The 14,210-nt window shown below is 41.9% G+C and overlaps 1 protein-coding gene across 1 annotated transcript; it reads left to right on the plus strand.

Annotated features, from left to right (window-relative positions):
- Nucleotides 1-7,681: 7,681 nt before the first annotated feature.
- Nucleotides 7,682-8,761, plus strand: LOC134407366 (major prion protein homolog). Its single transcript, XM_063139101.1, has one exon. It carries the CDS (start codon nucleotides 7,690-7,692, stop codon nucleotides 8,491-8,493), a length of 804 nt encoding a protein of 267 aa, XP_062995171.1. The 5' UTR covers nucleotides 7,682-7,689; the 3' UTR covers nucleotides 8,494-8,761.
- Nucleotides 8,762-14,210: the final 5,449 nt, after the last annotated feature.

Consider the following 14,210-nt stretch of genomic DNA (forward strand, 5'->3'; position numbering starts at 1 on the left):
AGAGTCTGTTGGACTGGGTGCTGTTTTCATTTTCATTGTTTTAATTCTGTAATCACCTTCTCCCATACAGTCTGCCCCACACAGTCAGGTCCTCTGGGGAGAACTTACTTCAGTCAGCCAAGACTAGGCTGACATCAGTTTCCCAGAGGACCTTTTCTTCTGTTGCCCCTGGATTGTGGAACGTTCTGCTGGAGGAGATTCATAAAATTAACTCTCTCTCTGATTTTAAGGCAGCTTTGAAGACTAGCCTTTTCCGGCAGGCCTACCCAGATCAATGTAAAATCAAGATGTGTTGATTCCTGTACTAACGTTGTTCCCTGCCTTGATCCAAAGGGAGAGGCGGGTAATAAATAAATAAATATATTATTATTATTATTATTATTATTATTATTATTATTATTATTATTATTATTCCAAGATGAACGGAATGCCACCATGAAGAACCTCGGCAGCAGGCCTTCTCTGTGGAGACCCTCACCCCCTGAAGGACCCTCCCTTGTGTGGTTCGGGAGGCGGAAAACATAATAGCTTTTAAACGCCTCCTAAAGACATGCCTTTTTACACAGGCTTTCCCTGGTTTTTAAAGTAGCTGGCTTTATATTGCCTTTTTAACCTTTTAATGTTTAAATTTATACTTGTTATATTTTAATTGTGCACTGCCCAGAGAGATTTGGCTGATGGGCAGTATGAAAATGTAATAAATAAATAAAATAAGGGAGTCATATTTTCCCTGTAACCGGCCATGGTCAATAGTCTGGCTGCAGCATTCTGGACCAGCTGAAGTTTCTGAATAGTTTTTAAAGGGCAGCCCCATGTAGAGCACGTTACAGTAGTCTGAACAGGATGTACCTAAGGCATGTGCGACCATAGCCAGATCAGTAAGAATGGGCAGTGTTGGTGGACTAGCCTTAGCTGTGCAAATGCTTCAGCTATTGAGCAGTATAAAAATGTGATAAATACATAAATAAAAAAAATAAATGCACTCCTGGCCACCGCCAAGACCAGCGCATTTGCTGCTTATAAATAAATGTTTTATAACATAATCTGTGAGCATTTATTTATAAAGTAACTGTCCTGAGTATAAAATGATTCACTCCTTCCCAGAATCACAAAAATCGTATCTATCTGACTCCAGATATAGACAGGAATTAAAAGCCTTCTGAGGTCTGCTTAACTAAATGTATTATAGAATATTTCCTGCAAATCTTTTCTTGTCATTGGAAAGTCCCTGCAGTGATCCTGAGAATTATATAACTACCCTTGATGGTATTATTATTATTATTATTATTATTATTATTATTATTATTATTATTATTATTAAAAACCCACAATTATTGGTTGTACAACAGCGTTATTTGTGGAGTAAGGAGGATTGCTTTTTGACGCTTGCATTCAGCACACGGAAATCACTTGAAAGAGGAACTAGAAAGATGCCCCAACAGGCCTTGGGTGTTGCCTGCAAAAGATTGTACCATGAGAAACTAAGGTGTCAGAACATGTTTTTGTTTTGATGATCTAATTAGTGGGAATTTGGGAGCGTCGCAGGTGCAGCAAGGGATGAAATGGCCACGTGAAGCATTTATAGTTGTTCTTCATCTCTTTGGGCTTTAGAAGTGAACTCTGTGTTTCCAGCCAGAAGCTGCAGGGTTAAAAAGACATGCAGTCCCAAGCCAAGATCTTAGCTTATCATTCTGCACATCTGTAGGGACCTGGCTAGGAATGGGTGCCTCTTCCCCACTCTGCCGTGATGCTGAAGCTTCCCTGGAAAAAGTCCCCCAGTCTTTTGCTAGAACACTTTCACCCACGATCGCAAATGCACTAGGCTTAAAACGAGGTCAAAAGCATTAATCAAATTGATTCATCAAGTAATGCATTCACCATAGATTTTGAAACTAGGGCTTTTGGTCAGACCTGTCTCCATCTTAAAGCACTGTTCAGAGCTTAATCTGTTAATCTACGGTAACTACACATCTAGGATGACCATATGAAAAGGAGGACAGGGCTCCTGTATTTTTTACAGTTGTATTGAAAAGGGAATTTCAGCAGGTGTCATTTGTATGCATGCAGCGTGAAATTCCCTCTTCATCACAATAGTTAAAGGTGCAGGAGCTATACTAGAGTGACGACACACAAAAGAGGGCAGGGCTCCTGCAGCTTTAACTATTGTGATGAAGAGGGATTTTTACCAAGTGCTGCTTGCATACAAATGACACCTGCTGAAAGGCCCTTTTTTATACAACTGTTAAAGATACAGGTGCCCTGTCCTCTTTTGTATCTCATCACTCTAGTATAGCTCCTGCCCCAAGAGATGTACTAGGTCATCCTAGTACATCTCTTGATTTGAGCATTTCCAAAGTGTGGATAATTTTCTGCATTGATTCAGCAGAACCAGTGTAGTACAGTGGTTAGAGCAAGGATAAGGAATGTGTGGCTCTAGAGATTTTGTTGGACTGCAGTTTCCATCAACTATTACTATGTTGGCTAGGGCTCAGGAGAGTTGCAGTCCATCAACATCTGGAGGGCCACATAGATGCTTTTAGGATGTTTTTTTAAAGTGTATGCTAGGATGACCATATGAAAAGGAGGACAGGGTTCCTGTATCTTTAACAGTTGTATTGGAAAAGAAATTTCAGCAGGTGTCATTTGTATATATGGAAAACTGTTGAAATTCCCTCTTCATCACACCAGTTAAAGTTGCAGGTGCCCTGCCCTCTTTTAAATCTGGTCACTCTAGTATAGCTCCTGCACCTTTAACTGTTGTGATGAAGAGGGAATTTCACTAGGTTTTCCATATATACAAATGACACCTGCTGAAATTCCCTTTTCTATGCATCTGTTGAAGATACAGGAGCCCTGTCCTCCTTTTCATATGGACACCCTATACTATGTTTTTATTCAGTATTTTATGCTTGCTGTTGTTCCCCTCCTTGATCCAATCGGAGGGGTGGGTAAGAAATAAATTATTATATTATTATCACCCATTTTTGGGTAAGAGTGTTGACTAGGACTAGCGAGACCAGAGTTCAAATCTCCACTTACCCATAAAGCTTGGGGGGGTGACCTTGGGCCCATCACTACCTCTCAGGCTAACCTACCTCACAGGGTTGTTGTGAAAATAAAAATGGGAGGGGGGAAACCGTGAGCACCTTGGAGGAAACAAAGTATATAAATAAATATATAAGTAAATAGGATGGTTGCAGGCTTAATTCACTCACGTGTTGCAACAAATCAATAGAGTGTTAATCACAAATTAAGGTGCCCCTCCTAATTAATTGGTAGAACTGATAATGAGCAAAGACACCAGGAGGAACTCGTGATGGGCTGTAATGATAAAAAATTCAGACGTGCACTGTCTCCTTTTTCTGAACCCTATTTGTCAGAAATAAAAGAAAACTCAAAGATGGCTGTTCTCTCAAGCTTGTATGCAATGCTAGCTCATAGTTCTCACAAAGGGTGAAAGGGCTCTAATTCCCCTGTAATAATAAGAGCCACAACCCAGAAGGTGGCAATGCTCCATTGAAATCTATTTCAGTGCATGTTTTGAACACTGATCTTTTACAATACTGATGGGCCTTGAGTTTGTATATTCCTTGTTGTAATTTGGCAACCCTCACTGATTAATAGAGGGACGAAAACTGCAGTCCCAAATGCACGTGCTGCAGAGGCAGCCCCATTGAATGCAGTGGGGCTTGTGTCCGAGTAAAGATGCAGAGGATTGCGCTTGTAAATGCGATGACGGAGCAAATATGCAAGGTAGCCTTTCCTTCTGCCAGTTTATGATAACTTCATTTATTAGATAACAAGTTCTCTCGTGCTTCATAAAACAACTGGGTCCTGCAATAAAATGTTGCAGTGTAAAGTGCACCTCCTTAGATTTTCATCTCGCCAGCTGGCCATGCCCTCTCCCAAGATACTCCAATCCATTACTCTTCCTCCCTGCAGCTCTCCCCATCTTCAACCACAATCTGTCAGCATTCCGTAGCTATTGAGCATGCTCAGTCCTCATTGAGTTTTTTTAGGGAGGGTTCAACAATTGAGCATTTATTTTCCTAAATATTTTATGTACTTCTGCAAATCTTGGGATTCCTCCAAGCCTGCTAATACCTTCCTCTTGTGTGTGTGAATGGTGTCACTTTGGCTACATGAGGATCCACATTCAGGCAATAAAGGTACAACCCTATGCAAGTTTAGACATAAAAAGGTCCTACAACTCCCAGCATGCCTCCAACCAGCCAGGCTGACTAGGCATGCTGGAAATTGTAAGACTTTTTTTTCTGTTTAAGCATGCATAGGGTTACACTCTGACTCATTTAACACAACGTGTAGTTTGTACATTAAAAAAGCACTCCATAATTGAAAACAAGGACACATTTGCTTGCCTGAGGAAAGGGTTCGATCTTAAATTTATATATTCGTGGAGAACTGCAGTTAAAGGTCTTTTATACTAAAAACAAAAACAAACACTTCCTTCAAGCACACACTTGTTTGTCGTCTGCGTTTTGCCTGTCACGAAATACCCCATGTGGTCGGAGCTATTTTTACTCTCTCGGTAGGTGATGATTGGAAACTTTAGCAGTCCTTCTTGGCAATGAATGCTTTAACCCTGATAAGCTTTAAAAGTTTCTGCCAAAAGTTTCTGTAGCTTTAAACTACAGGGATGGGTTTCTTCATGTTCAATGGTACATGGTGTGCTGTAGACCCGCCTGTCGAGCTAATTCCTGTGCAGAGACACAGCTAGCTTATGCAAGTGTGCAGAGCTAACCCCTAGAAAATGAAAATCTAGTTTAAAAGGTTTAAGTAGTAATCTGCTTAGGATCATAGAATAGTAGGGTTGGAAGGGGCCTATAAGGCCATTGAGTCCAACCCCCTGCTCAATGCAGAAATCCACCCTAGAGCATACCTCACAGATGATTGTCCAGCTGCCTCTCGAATGCCTCTACTGTGGGAGAGCCCATGACCTCCCTAGATAATTGGATCCATTTTCATACTGCTCTAACAGTCAGAAAGTTTTTCCTGATGTCCAGCTGGAAAGGAGTATTTGGATCTTTAAGCCATTGGTGTTGATGCAGATTTAACACCGCAATTCTCCTGTGCTGCTTAATAGCACACTGAGTAACAGGAGTAACATGACGGCTATATATTACCTCTGATATAAGTTGCTGGGAAACACGGGCATGAGAGTGCTATTGCACTCATGTCCTACTTGTGGGCTTCTGATAAGCACGTGGTTGTGCCACCATGGGAGTAGAATGCTGGAAAAGATATGCCTTTGGTCTGATTCAGCATGGGTCTCCTTATGTTACATTCTTATGTTGTTCACTTAGCAGTTCAGATAACACTGTCCATGAAAAATTCTAGTCTCTCTTTCATGGGCTACATTTGCCCATAACAATACCAAATGGCTACACACAGCGTCCAAGCCTTATATGGGAATTGGCTGCAGTGCCAAATGTGTTTTGTGTTGATGAAGACCAACAGGGTCGAAATGCATTTGGAATAGGGGCATTGTGTATTCATGGAGCCCTTTGTGGAAACCAGTTATGAAACTATGCATGCATGAGAAATGATAGGACTGCTAATCTATTGTTTTAAATGTTCTATGTAATATTTGTTATATATTTGGAATATTTTTGTATACACAATTTTTCCTAAAACCTATTTTGTTTTGTAGGACCCACAGGGGACCCTGCTCCTTTCCTCAGGGCAGAGACAGGCTTGGTATTAGTGTAAGCAAGGGCTCAGAAGGCACCCCCCCACCCCCACCAAACTTGGCTTGAGAGAACAAATGAAAAAAGGTGGCTGCACTAAGTCATGTCAAGAGTTGCTAATCTCCAAAAACCTTCCACCAAACATTTTCACAATACCAGGAGCCAAAAACAAACTCAGAGGTTGGGTATATGCGAAAGATAATAACCAGAAAAGAAAGGAAAGGAACCTCTCGTGCAAGCACTTGAGTCATTGCTGACTCCTAGAGGGACGCCTGCTTTCGCTGATGTTTTCTTGGCAGACTTTGTAGTGGGGTGGTTTGCCATTGCCTTCCCCAGTCGTGGTTACCTTTCCCCCAGCTAGCTGGGTGCTCATTTTACTGACCTCGGAAGGATGGAAGGCTGAGTCGACCTGAGCCGGCTGCCTGAGAACCAGCTTCCGCTGGGATCGAACTCAGGCCGTGGGGAGAGTTTCGGCTGCGGTAACTGCCGCTCACCACTCTGCGCCACACGAGGCTCTAATAACCAGAACTTAGATCTAATTAAAAATATATATATATATTTCTCAGTGGTAGAGCCCAATATCTACAAACCCTCACTTTTGCTTCCTTGAGATCCTAATTTATGGAAGTATCTTACAAACCACACCCACAGCATTCTTGAATGGAAGATGTGGGCATGTTCCAAGAAACCTACGATTCTTTATCTGTGGCATGAGAGAGTTAGAGGTTAGCTCATGTTGACCCTGTTCAGACAACACACTTAACCATTGTGGTTAAGCATTTTGAGCTAAACAGTATGGCTTAGCGTGTCATGTGAACTGTGACTTAACATGTCATGTGAGCCATTCCTAACCATGGTGGCTACATAGCCATGGTTTAAACATGCTCACTAACCATTTGCTGCAAAAGGGTTTCCAGCCTAACCATGGCTTAGTGTGTTGTCTGAGCAGGCCCATTATTTACTGTGTACAGCACCATGTACACTGATGGTGCTATATAAATAAATAATAATAATTTACTGGACTGCCGTCTATACAATTACTCCTGGGAGAGATGGCTGGGACAGATTTTGGCATCTTTAGAGGGTAAAAGTATCATTGTGAAGATTCACTGGTTCCTGTTCGATTGTGACTCTTAAAACAGCCCTGTTTATTAAGTCCCCAAAACATATTTGTGCAATTGCTCTGAATGCTATTGTAGTTCACTGTGCAGGTGATTTGTTGACTCATGTTAATGTTTTATTATTGCATAATGTATTAAGTTATGTTGTTGTAATGGTTATTAGTCAAATACAATAAAACGTTCTGAGTCCTAAACATCTGGAGGACCATAAATTGCCCATCCCTAAACAATAATCAGAGGGGAAATGGAGTCCATTACAGATCTACACCTTGTGTCAAATCATTATGAATGTGGAATCAAAAGCAGGAAATAACACTAAGCAGTATGTGGAATGTCTCCCGTGACTCAACAGTTCTCAGTGCACTTCAATATCGCTATAAAGCAGTAGTATAGATCCAGCCTAGGTGGTTGTTTTTAAGACGTGTCCCAAGCTGTGGAATTTGAGGCTGTGAGGTAACCAGAGGCCTCAGTTATTGACAGTTGGTTATGGAACCATTGCTGACTGGGGGAGGAGCAGAATCCTGTTGCCCCATTGCTCTTTTTCCTGTCTTTTCTCAGCTTCCTCTGGGCTCCTTTTTCTGTTTCTATCTCCCCACCTTCACAGTTTCCTCAGAACCTTTCTTCCCCATCTCTGTCCAACCCTTTTTTAAAATCTCACAGTCTCCTTAGAGCCTATCCTCCTATCATAGCCCCTCAGGGTCAAAAAGGTTGAACCAGAGGCATTTGACCAGAGGGCTGCACTGTTGCACCATTTAATATTTGCTTAATAGAAGGTATAGACCAACTTTGACACTGCTTGTCACACAGTATTCTTTATATAACAAGGGCCTTTCCTTATTTTGATTTGCAGAATAACCATCATGGGAAAGTGCCTGGCGACCTGCTGGCTAGCAATTCTCTTTATCTTGCTCCTGGCTGATGTGTCTCTTTCCAAAAAGAAGCCCAAACCCAGTGGCGGTGGCTGGAATTCAGGGGGGCAACGTCCACCCGGCAATCCACAGAACCCTGGCTATCCACAAAACCCTGGCTATCCACGCAACCCAGCCTACCCTCCCCACAATCCTGGCTACCCACAACAACCTGGCTATCCACAGCGTTACCCACAACAACCTGGCTACCCCCAACAACCTGGCTATCCGCAGCGCAATCCCAGCTATCCCCAACAACCTGGCTATGGAGGAGGCTATGGAGGAGGCTATAACAGCAAGCCATGGAAGCCTAAGCCACCCAAGACCAAGCTGAAGCATGTGGCAGGAGCGGCTCTTGGAGGAGCTGCAGTGGGAGCTCTCGGTGGCTACCTTGTAGGCAGCGCCATGTCTAATATGAACTTTGGTTTCCACAACCGCGATGAGGAACGGTGGTGGCATGAAAACCGCAATCGGTATTCTGACCAAGTTTACTACCCAAAGTATGATCAGTCTGTGTCAAGGGATGTCTTTGTGAGGGACTGCACGAACGTCACGGTGACGGAGTACATCGAGCCCACCGGGAACAAAACGGCCGACGAGATGGAAACCAAGATCGTAACGCAAGTGGTACACCAAATGTGCACAGAGCAGTACCGGTTGATGTCGGGCGTTGCTCTGCTTCTCGCCAACCCTTCCGTGTTTTTGATTGTCACATTGGTCACATGTTTCCTGATACACTGGGGTCACCCTCTTTAATCGACCTTGTTGATCTAGCGATGCTGAAAAGGAATGAAATCTGTATGAAGCAACAGACTTGCGGGAGAATACATTCTTGCTTATGCATCTCTTTGGTGGAGTGTCTTTTTCAGAGCTATTATACCTGCTAAATATTAATGAACACACAGGCTTTTGCAGTCAACTTTGATTCTGTTTTTAGTGGTATAAAATAGTTTGTAGGGAAATCAGACAAGGGAAGAATTTGTTATGAAAGGAACAAAAAACCTGAACCGTTGATTAAATCCCATCCCCCTTGAAAGATAGATGTGGGGTGGAAGAAGCATGCCTATGATCATAAGGATCAACATGGGGTGGAGGAAACATGTCCTTTGCCAGATTAATCCCATTACATTGGCTTCTTAAAGAAACCTTATTAGCAAGATTGTTTTGTTTAGTTGTTTTTAATGTAGTGAACCTTTCCTATTACACGGAAGGCTAGCTTGGAGAGAAAGAAAGGATTTCCAATTGTTTTGTGATTTCTGACAATGGAATGTGTGTATGGGGGTGGGTGAATAGGGTGCACAAGTAACTCATGCTTCCTGCTCTCCACAATGACGTCCAGTGTGAAATGTTCATGCCCACCCCTGCATTGAGGCTAATCAGCCCCACATTGGGATTATATGCATCTCCCCATGGAGAAGGAAGGGATATATGAAAGTCCCACTTTGGGCATTGCTAAAAAGTTCAGAGAACCCCTTTTCATATTATAAACTGCCTTAGGGGTGTAGCTGAAGCCAAGAAAGAGGAAGATGCAAGCTTCTGTGAGGCTTCTAGTGTGACAAAATTCAAGAAACAGTGTCATGTTAGCCTAAAACTTGGAAGACAAATAGTCGTTGGATGGAATTTCAGGATGAAAGGACATGTCCACAAAGAAGTATCCTGCACTCCTGGTTTAGTAATTTAGCCAATGGGGCTGCCATGATTAGAGAGATGGATCCTTGAGAGGGGTTTGCACATGCCATGGACTCATGCTGATCATGTGTACTAGAACAGATCCATACAAATTTACTTATAAAAGTGTGTACGAAACTCTCCCCATGGCCTGAGTTCGATCCCGGCGGAAGCTGGTTTCAGGCAGCCGGCTCGGGTCGACTCAGCCTTCCATCCTCCCGAGGTCGGTAAAATGAGTACCCAGCTAGCTGGGGGAAAGGTAATAATGGCTGGGGAAGGCAATGGCAAAACACCCCGCTATAAGGCCTGCCGAAAAAATGTCAGCAAAAGCTGGCGTCCCTCCAAGAGTCAGTAATGACTCAGTGCTTGCACAAGAGGTTCCTTTCCTTTTTAAACATACCCTACTATTTGATCCATTGTAGCTTGAACTTCTTGTAGGCTGCTGTCTATATAGTTATAGGCCTGTTTGCCTATGGACCACAATTGTTGCCGACACAAGCTTATGCTGCAGTGAATCAGGGTTGCACAGCACATCTGTTCCTGTTTGTGGCGGGAGAGTTGGTCTTGGAGAGGTGGAAGCACAGTGAACATCCTCTTGGTCCAGTGAAATCTCCCATCACTTGTTGATGATGACACCCCACATCTTTTCTCCTTTCAGTGAAGAGGAACTTGAATGACATACCATAGTTTTTGAATACTGGAATCAATTTAAGATTGGCAGGTCTGTTGAGGACGTATTAGTAGTCACAATAGCACATAAGTTTTCATACATTGCAAAAGCTTTTCTGTTTACTAGCATGGTAATATGGAATATGCATGGCATATTTCTGATTTCAAATCTGAGTGGACCTCTTGTCTGGATGGCTTCTGTTTTCCACTAAAACTTGTGTATATCACTACCTGATAACTTTATTAGGAACTGTGTATATTTGCATGAGAGAAGAATTCCAGCTCATTGTTGTTGGAAAATGTATGTGTGAACTTGTGATAACAGTTCAGCTGTTGCCATTGAGCTTCTGCAGGTGGTGCATCCAGCTGATTTTCTCAGCTTACAAAATTACTAGGGATCTGCTAAATTGACCCTGTTGAACTTTGAAACCAACTTTAAGGGTCAATTGCATGTACCATAGTCATTCCAATGTTTGCATATATGGATAAGTGTTTTGTGTGAACTCAGAGCACACAAATGTAACTCACAAAGGCCACAAACAGACATTACTTTAAATCAGTATCTAGCAGCTATGCTTTTTTCATTTTTACTCTAGAGTAGGAGCAGCAGGCCTGATCCAGAGCTTAAAAGCCCCCTTACCGCCTTGCCAGACTTAGCTGCTAGATGCTGATTTAAACTATTGTCTGAGTTGCCCCAACAAATCTTATGAAATTCAAAACATGATCTGGATCTGTTGGAGAATCAAATTGTGTGCCAATAATTCACCAAACATTTACATAGGAAGGAGAATTGACTCCCATGTTGTCAAAGCTAAATTGAACCTAACAGTGCTATCCTAAAAGCAGTTAAGCAGGACGTAGTGAGCCATTTGTTTTCAACAGGAATCTACAGTGAGCAGTTCATAGACTGATGAACTGCTATTATGCTTTGAGCATAATCGCTTGAGCAGTTTGAGCCACAATCCTAAATGCATTTACACAGATCTCGCTGTGTGAACATGCATAAGATTGTGGCTTTATCCTATGAGTCTGTGTGAAGGGTTCATGCCTGGCTGTTGGCATCTGGGTGACGAGGGAATAAGATTGGATTGCTTCTCATAATGCCACACACTCCTTCTGCCCACGTCTGAATGGTGAAACACCATTTGTGTTTTCAGAGTTACCGTACTAGTGTGCAAGAGCCGGTATGACGATCCACCAGTGTTACACTACTGTACGATGATCCACCAATGCCAGTCCTCTGCTAGTTAAAAAAAAAAAAAAGCTTGTGTGCTTGATCTTCTCCATTTCATTTTATACAGCCGGATTGGGTCCTTAGTTGCTTAACAGTAGTTGGTGGGATTTATGCATTTCAGCATTTTAGCAGGTTGTAAGAATGCCATATTTAACCTTAAGACAAACATTCTAACTGAAGAATACATTCTGGTTTGTACTAACTCTGTCCTACCATTTATGGCCTGTAGTATTTATAATGGGCATTTATTTATTTATTTTTGCTATTCTGTATTTCAACAAACTTGCTGATGACATCATGTTTGTATGAGAGTATAGATTTTTAAGTGTAGTCAAAATGTAAATATATATACATGCAGTTATCCTTCCGAACATATCTAATATATGCTGTACATTTTGCTAGAGGATTATTGTACAGATTCACCTTTAAATATTAATGCTTCGGTACAACTGGGCGACAGCATCGAATAGAGAAAAATGGGAGGGGGCTTTGAAGTGACGCGTACGTTGTTTTGAGGACATTTTTGTAACTTTGTAATTTTGCATGTGTTTAATTTTGATTTTCAAATGCTTTTTTAAATAAGTGTTTAGTAAAAAATAAAATATGGCAAATAGACACGTGTCTATGTTGGGTTTGCTTTTATCATTGCAACTTTATTTTAAATGCACTCTCTCAAATGCCCACAGTATCTCCCTTCTGAGACCAGGTCTTATAGTTCAGGGCAGGATATATGGTTTGTCTGCACATGACACCAAATTCAGTACCTGGCATCTTTAGTTAAAGGTAAAAGAGCCTAGGCATAAGATCTTGATGCAGGCCTGGTATCAGCAGCAGCTGGCATCCTTTGGCAGCTATTTATTGATTTGATTTAAAATTAATTTTAGGACACTTAAGGATAGAACTCTTTCAAGTCCACATACAAGATAGAAAACAATACAAAGCCATTCAAAATAGATACAAATCACAACCCAGTAGATAAATATTGAATTGATATATAAATAGGGTGACCATATGAAAAAGAGGACAGGAGTCCTGTATCTTTAACAGTTGCATAGAAAAGGGAATTTCAGCAGGTGTCATTTGTATATATGGAGAACCTGGTGAAATTCCCTCTTCATCACAACAGTTAAAATGCAGGAGCTATACCAGAGTGACCAGATTTAAAAGAGGGCAGGGCACCTGCAGCTTTAACTGTTGTGATGAAGAGGAAATTTCACCAGGTTCTCCATATATACAAATGACACCTGCTGAAATTCCCTTTTCAATACAACTGTTAAAGATACAGGAGCCCTGTGCTCCTTTTCATATGGTCACCCTATATATAAATAGGTATCAACAATATAGAGTGCAGCCTATGAACAATGAAAAGAAAGCAGGAGAGGCTTCCTGAGGATCTACAAAGAAGAGGCCGGATGGGAGCCGATTCCAGAGTGTGGGGTTACCACTGACAAGGCCCTTTCCTCACCTTGATGGTGGGCAGGTGAAAAGGGCCTCTTGTGCTGACCTCAGAGTGCGGGCAGGCAGGTACAGGAGAAGAGAATCCTTCAAGTAACTTTGGCCCAAACCATTTAACACTTCAAAGGTTAAAACTAGCACAAATTGGTCTCAGAGATGCACTGGCAGCCAGGGCTGCTGACACAGTATTGGTCATATAGGGTGACCATATGGAAAAGAAGACAGGGCTCTTGTACCTTTAACAGTTGCATAGAAAAGGGAATTTCAGCAGGTGTCTTTGGTATGCTTGCAGCACCTGGTGAAATTCCCTCTTCATCACAACTGTTAAAGCTGCAGGAGCCTGCCCTCTTTTGTATTTGGTCACTCTAGTATAGTTTCTGCAGCTTTAACTGTGACCTTAGCAGCTTGGAAACTTCATCTGGTGCAGAATATGACCACCTGGATATTGGTGGGGGTGGTCTGCTTATGTGAGCAGGGGGTTGGACTTCATGGCCTTATAGGCCCCTTCCAACTCTACTCTTCTATGATTCTATGACCTAGGGTGACCATATGAAAAGGCAGGAAGAGCTCCAATATCTTTAACAGTTGTTTAGAAAAGGGACTTTCAGCAGGTGTTGTTTGTATGCATGCAGCACTTGGTAAAATTCCCTCTTCATCACAACAGTTAAAGCTGCAGAAGCTATACTAGAGTGACCAGATACAAAAGATAAAAAATTAAGCACCGTTGTTATACTAAAAGCTATGACTGCTTATAGGTGATATATTCCTTACAAATACACTTACTCAAGGAGAATGTTAATGGTATATAGGTACTGAAATTCTGAGTTAGAATTTGAACTGGGTTGTGTATAAATATTGAGGTGGAGTGGTGATGTTAAAATAATCACACAAAGGGAAGGGTGTCCTCTATTTAAGGGTGTCCTCTTTAACAAAGGTCTGTGCTCTATTTGAAGGTGTCCTCTATTTAAGAGCTGTCCAGTCCAAGTCCAGTTTAAAGATTAAAAACAACCATCAGAAGGAAGCCAATTGGTCACAAAACGGCTTTGCAAAAATGTGGGCTTTACAGTGTGAAAACCCTCAGTTGCTGCGGAGAGGGGGGAATATCATGAGACACGACATGTGTGAGATGCAGTAAAACCAGAGGAAATCCCCCCATAGAGATCTGGTCCTGGCCTTCAAGTTGTCCATTAACAGCACCTGGACAGCAGTCAGAGCAAAGTCAGTCTACACTACTTTCTATTTAAATTATAATAATCATTTCTAAATTTGCATCGACACATATCAATTAACATAGGAAGATTTTATGCAGATTGATATCCTCTTTTCGGTGATTTATAAGCAGCCACCCTACTCTGAAATGTAAAGCTGCTCAGCCTAGATGACCAAGATTTCAATCCCTGGCTAATTTGCAAGACAGCACCAAAAGTAAGACAAAAACACGTTGCTA

The sequence above is a fragment of the Elgaria multicarinata genome, chromosome 12, assembly GCF_023053635.1.
Source record: "Elgaria multicarinata webbii isolate HBS135686 ecotype San Diego chromosome 12, rElgMul1.1.pri, whole genome shotgun sequence".
NCBI classification, from domain to species: domain Eukaryota; kingdom Metazoa; phylum Chordata; class Lepidosauria; order Squamata; family Anguidae; genus Elgaria; species Elgaria multicarinata.

Excerpts from the sequence above, each read along its gene's own strand:
- LOC134407366 (XM_063139101.1), top strand. The coding sequence starts at position 7,690 with ATGGGAAAGTGCCTGGCGACCTGCTGGCTAGCAATTCTCTTTATCTTG.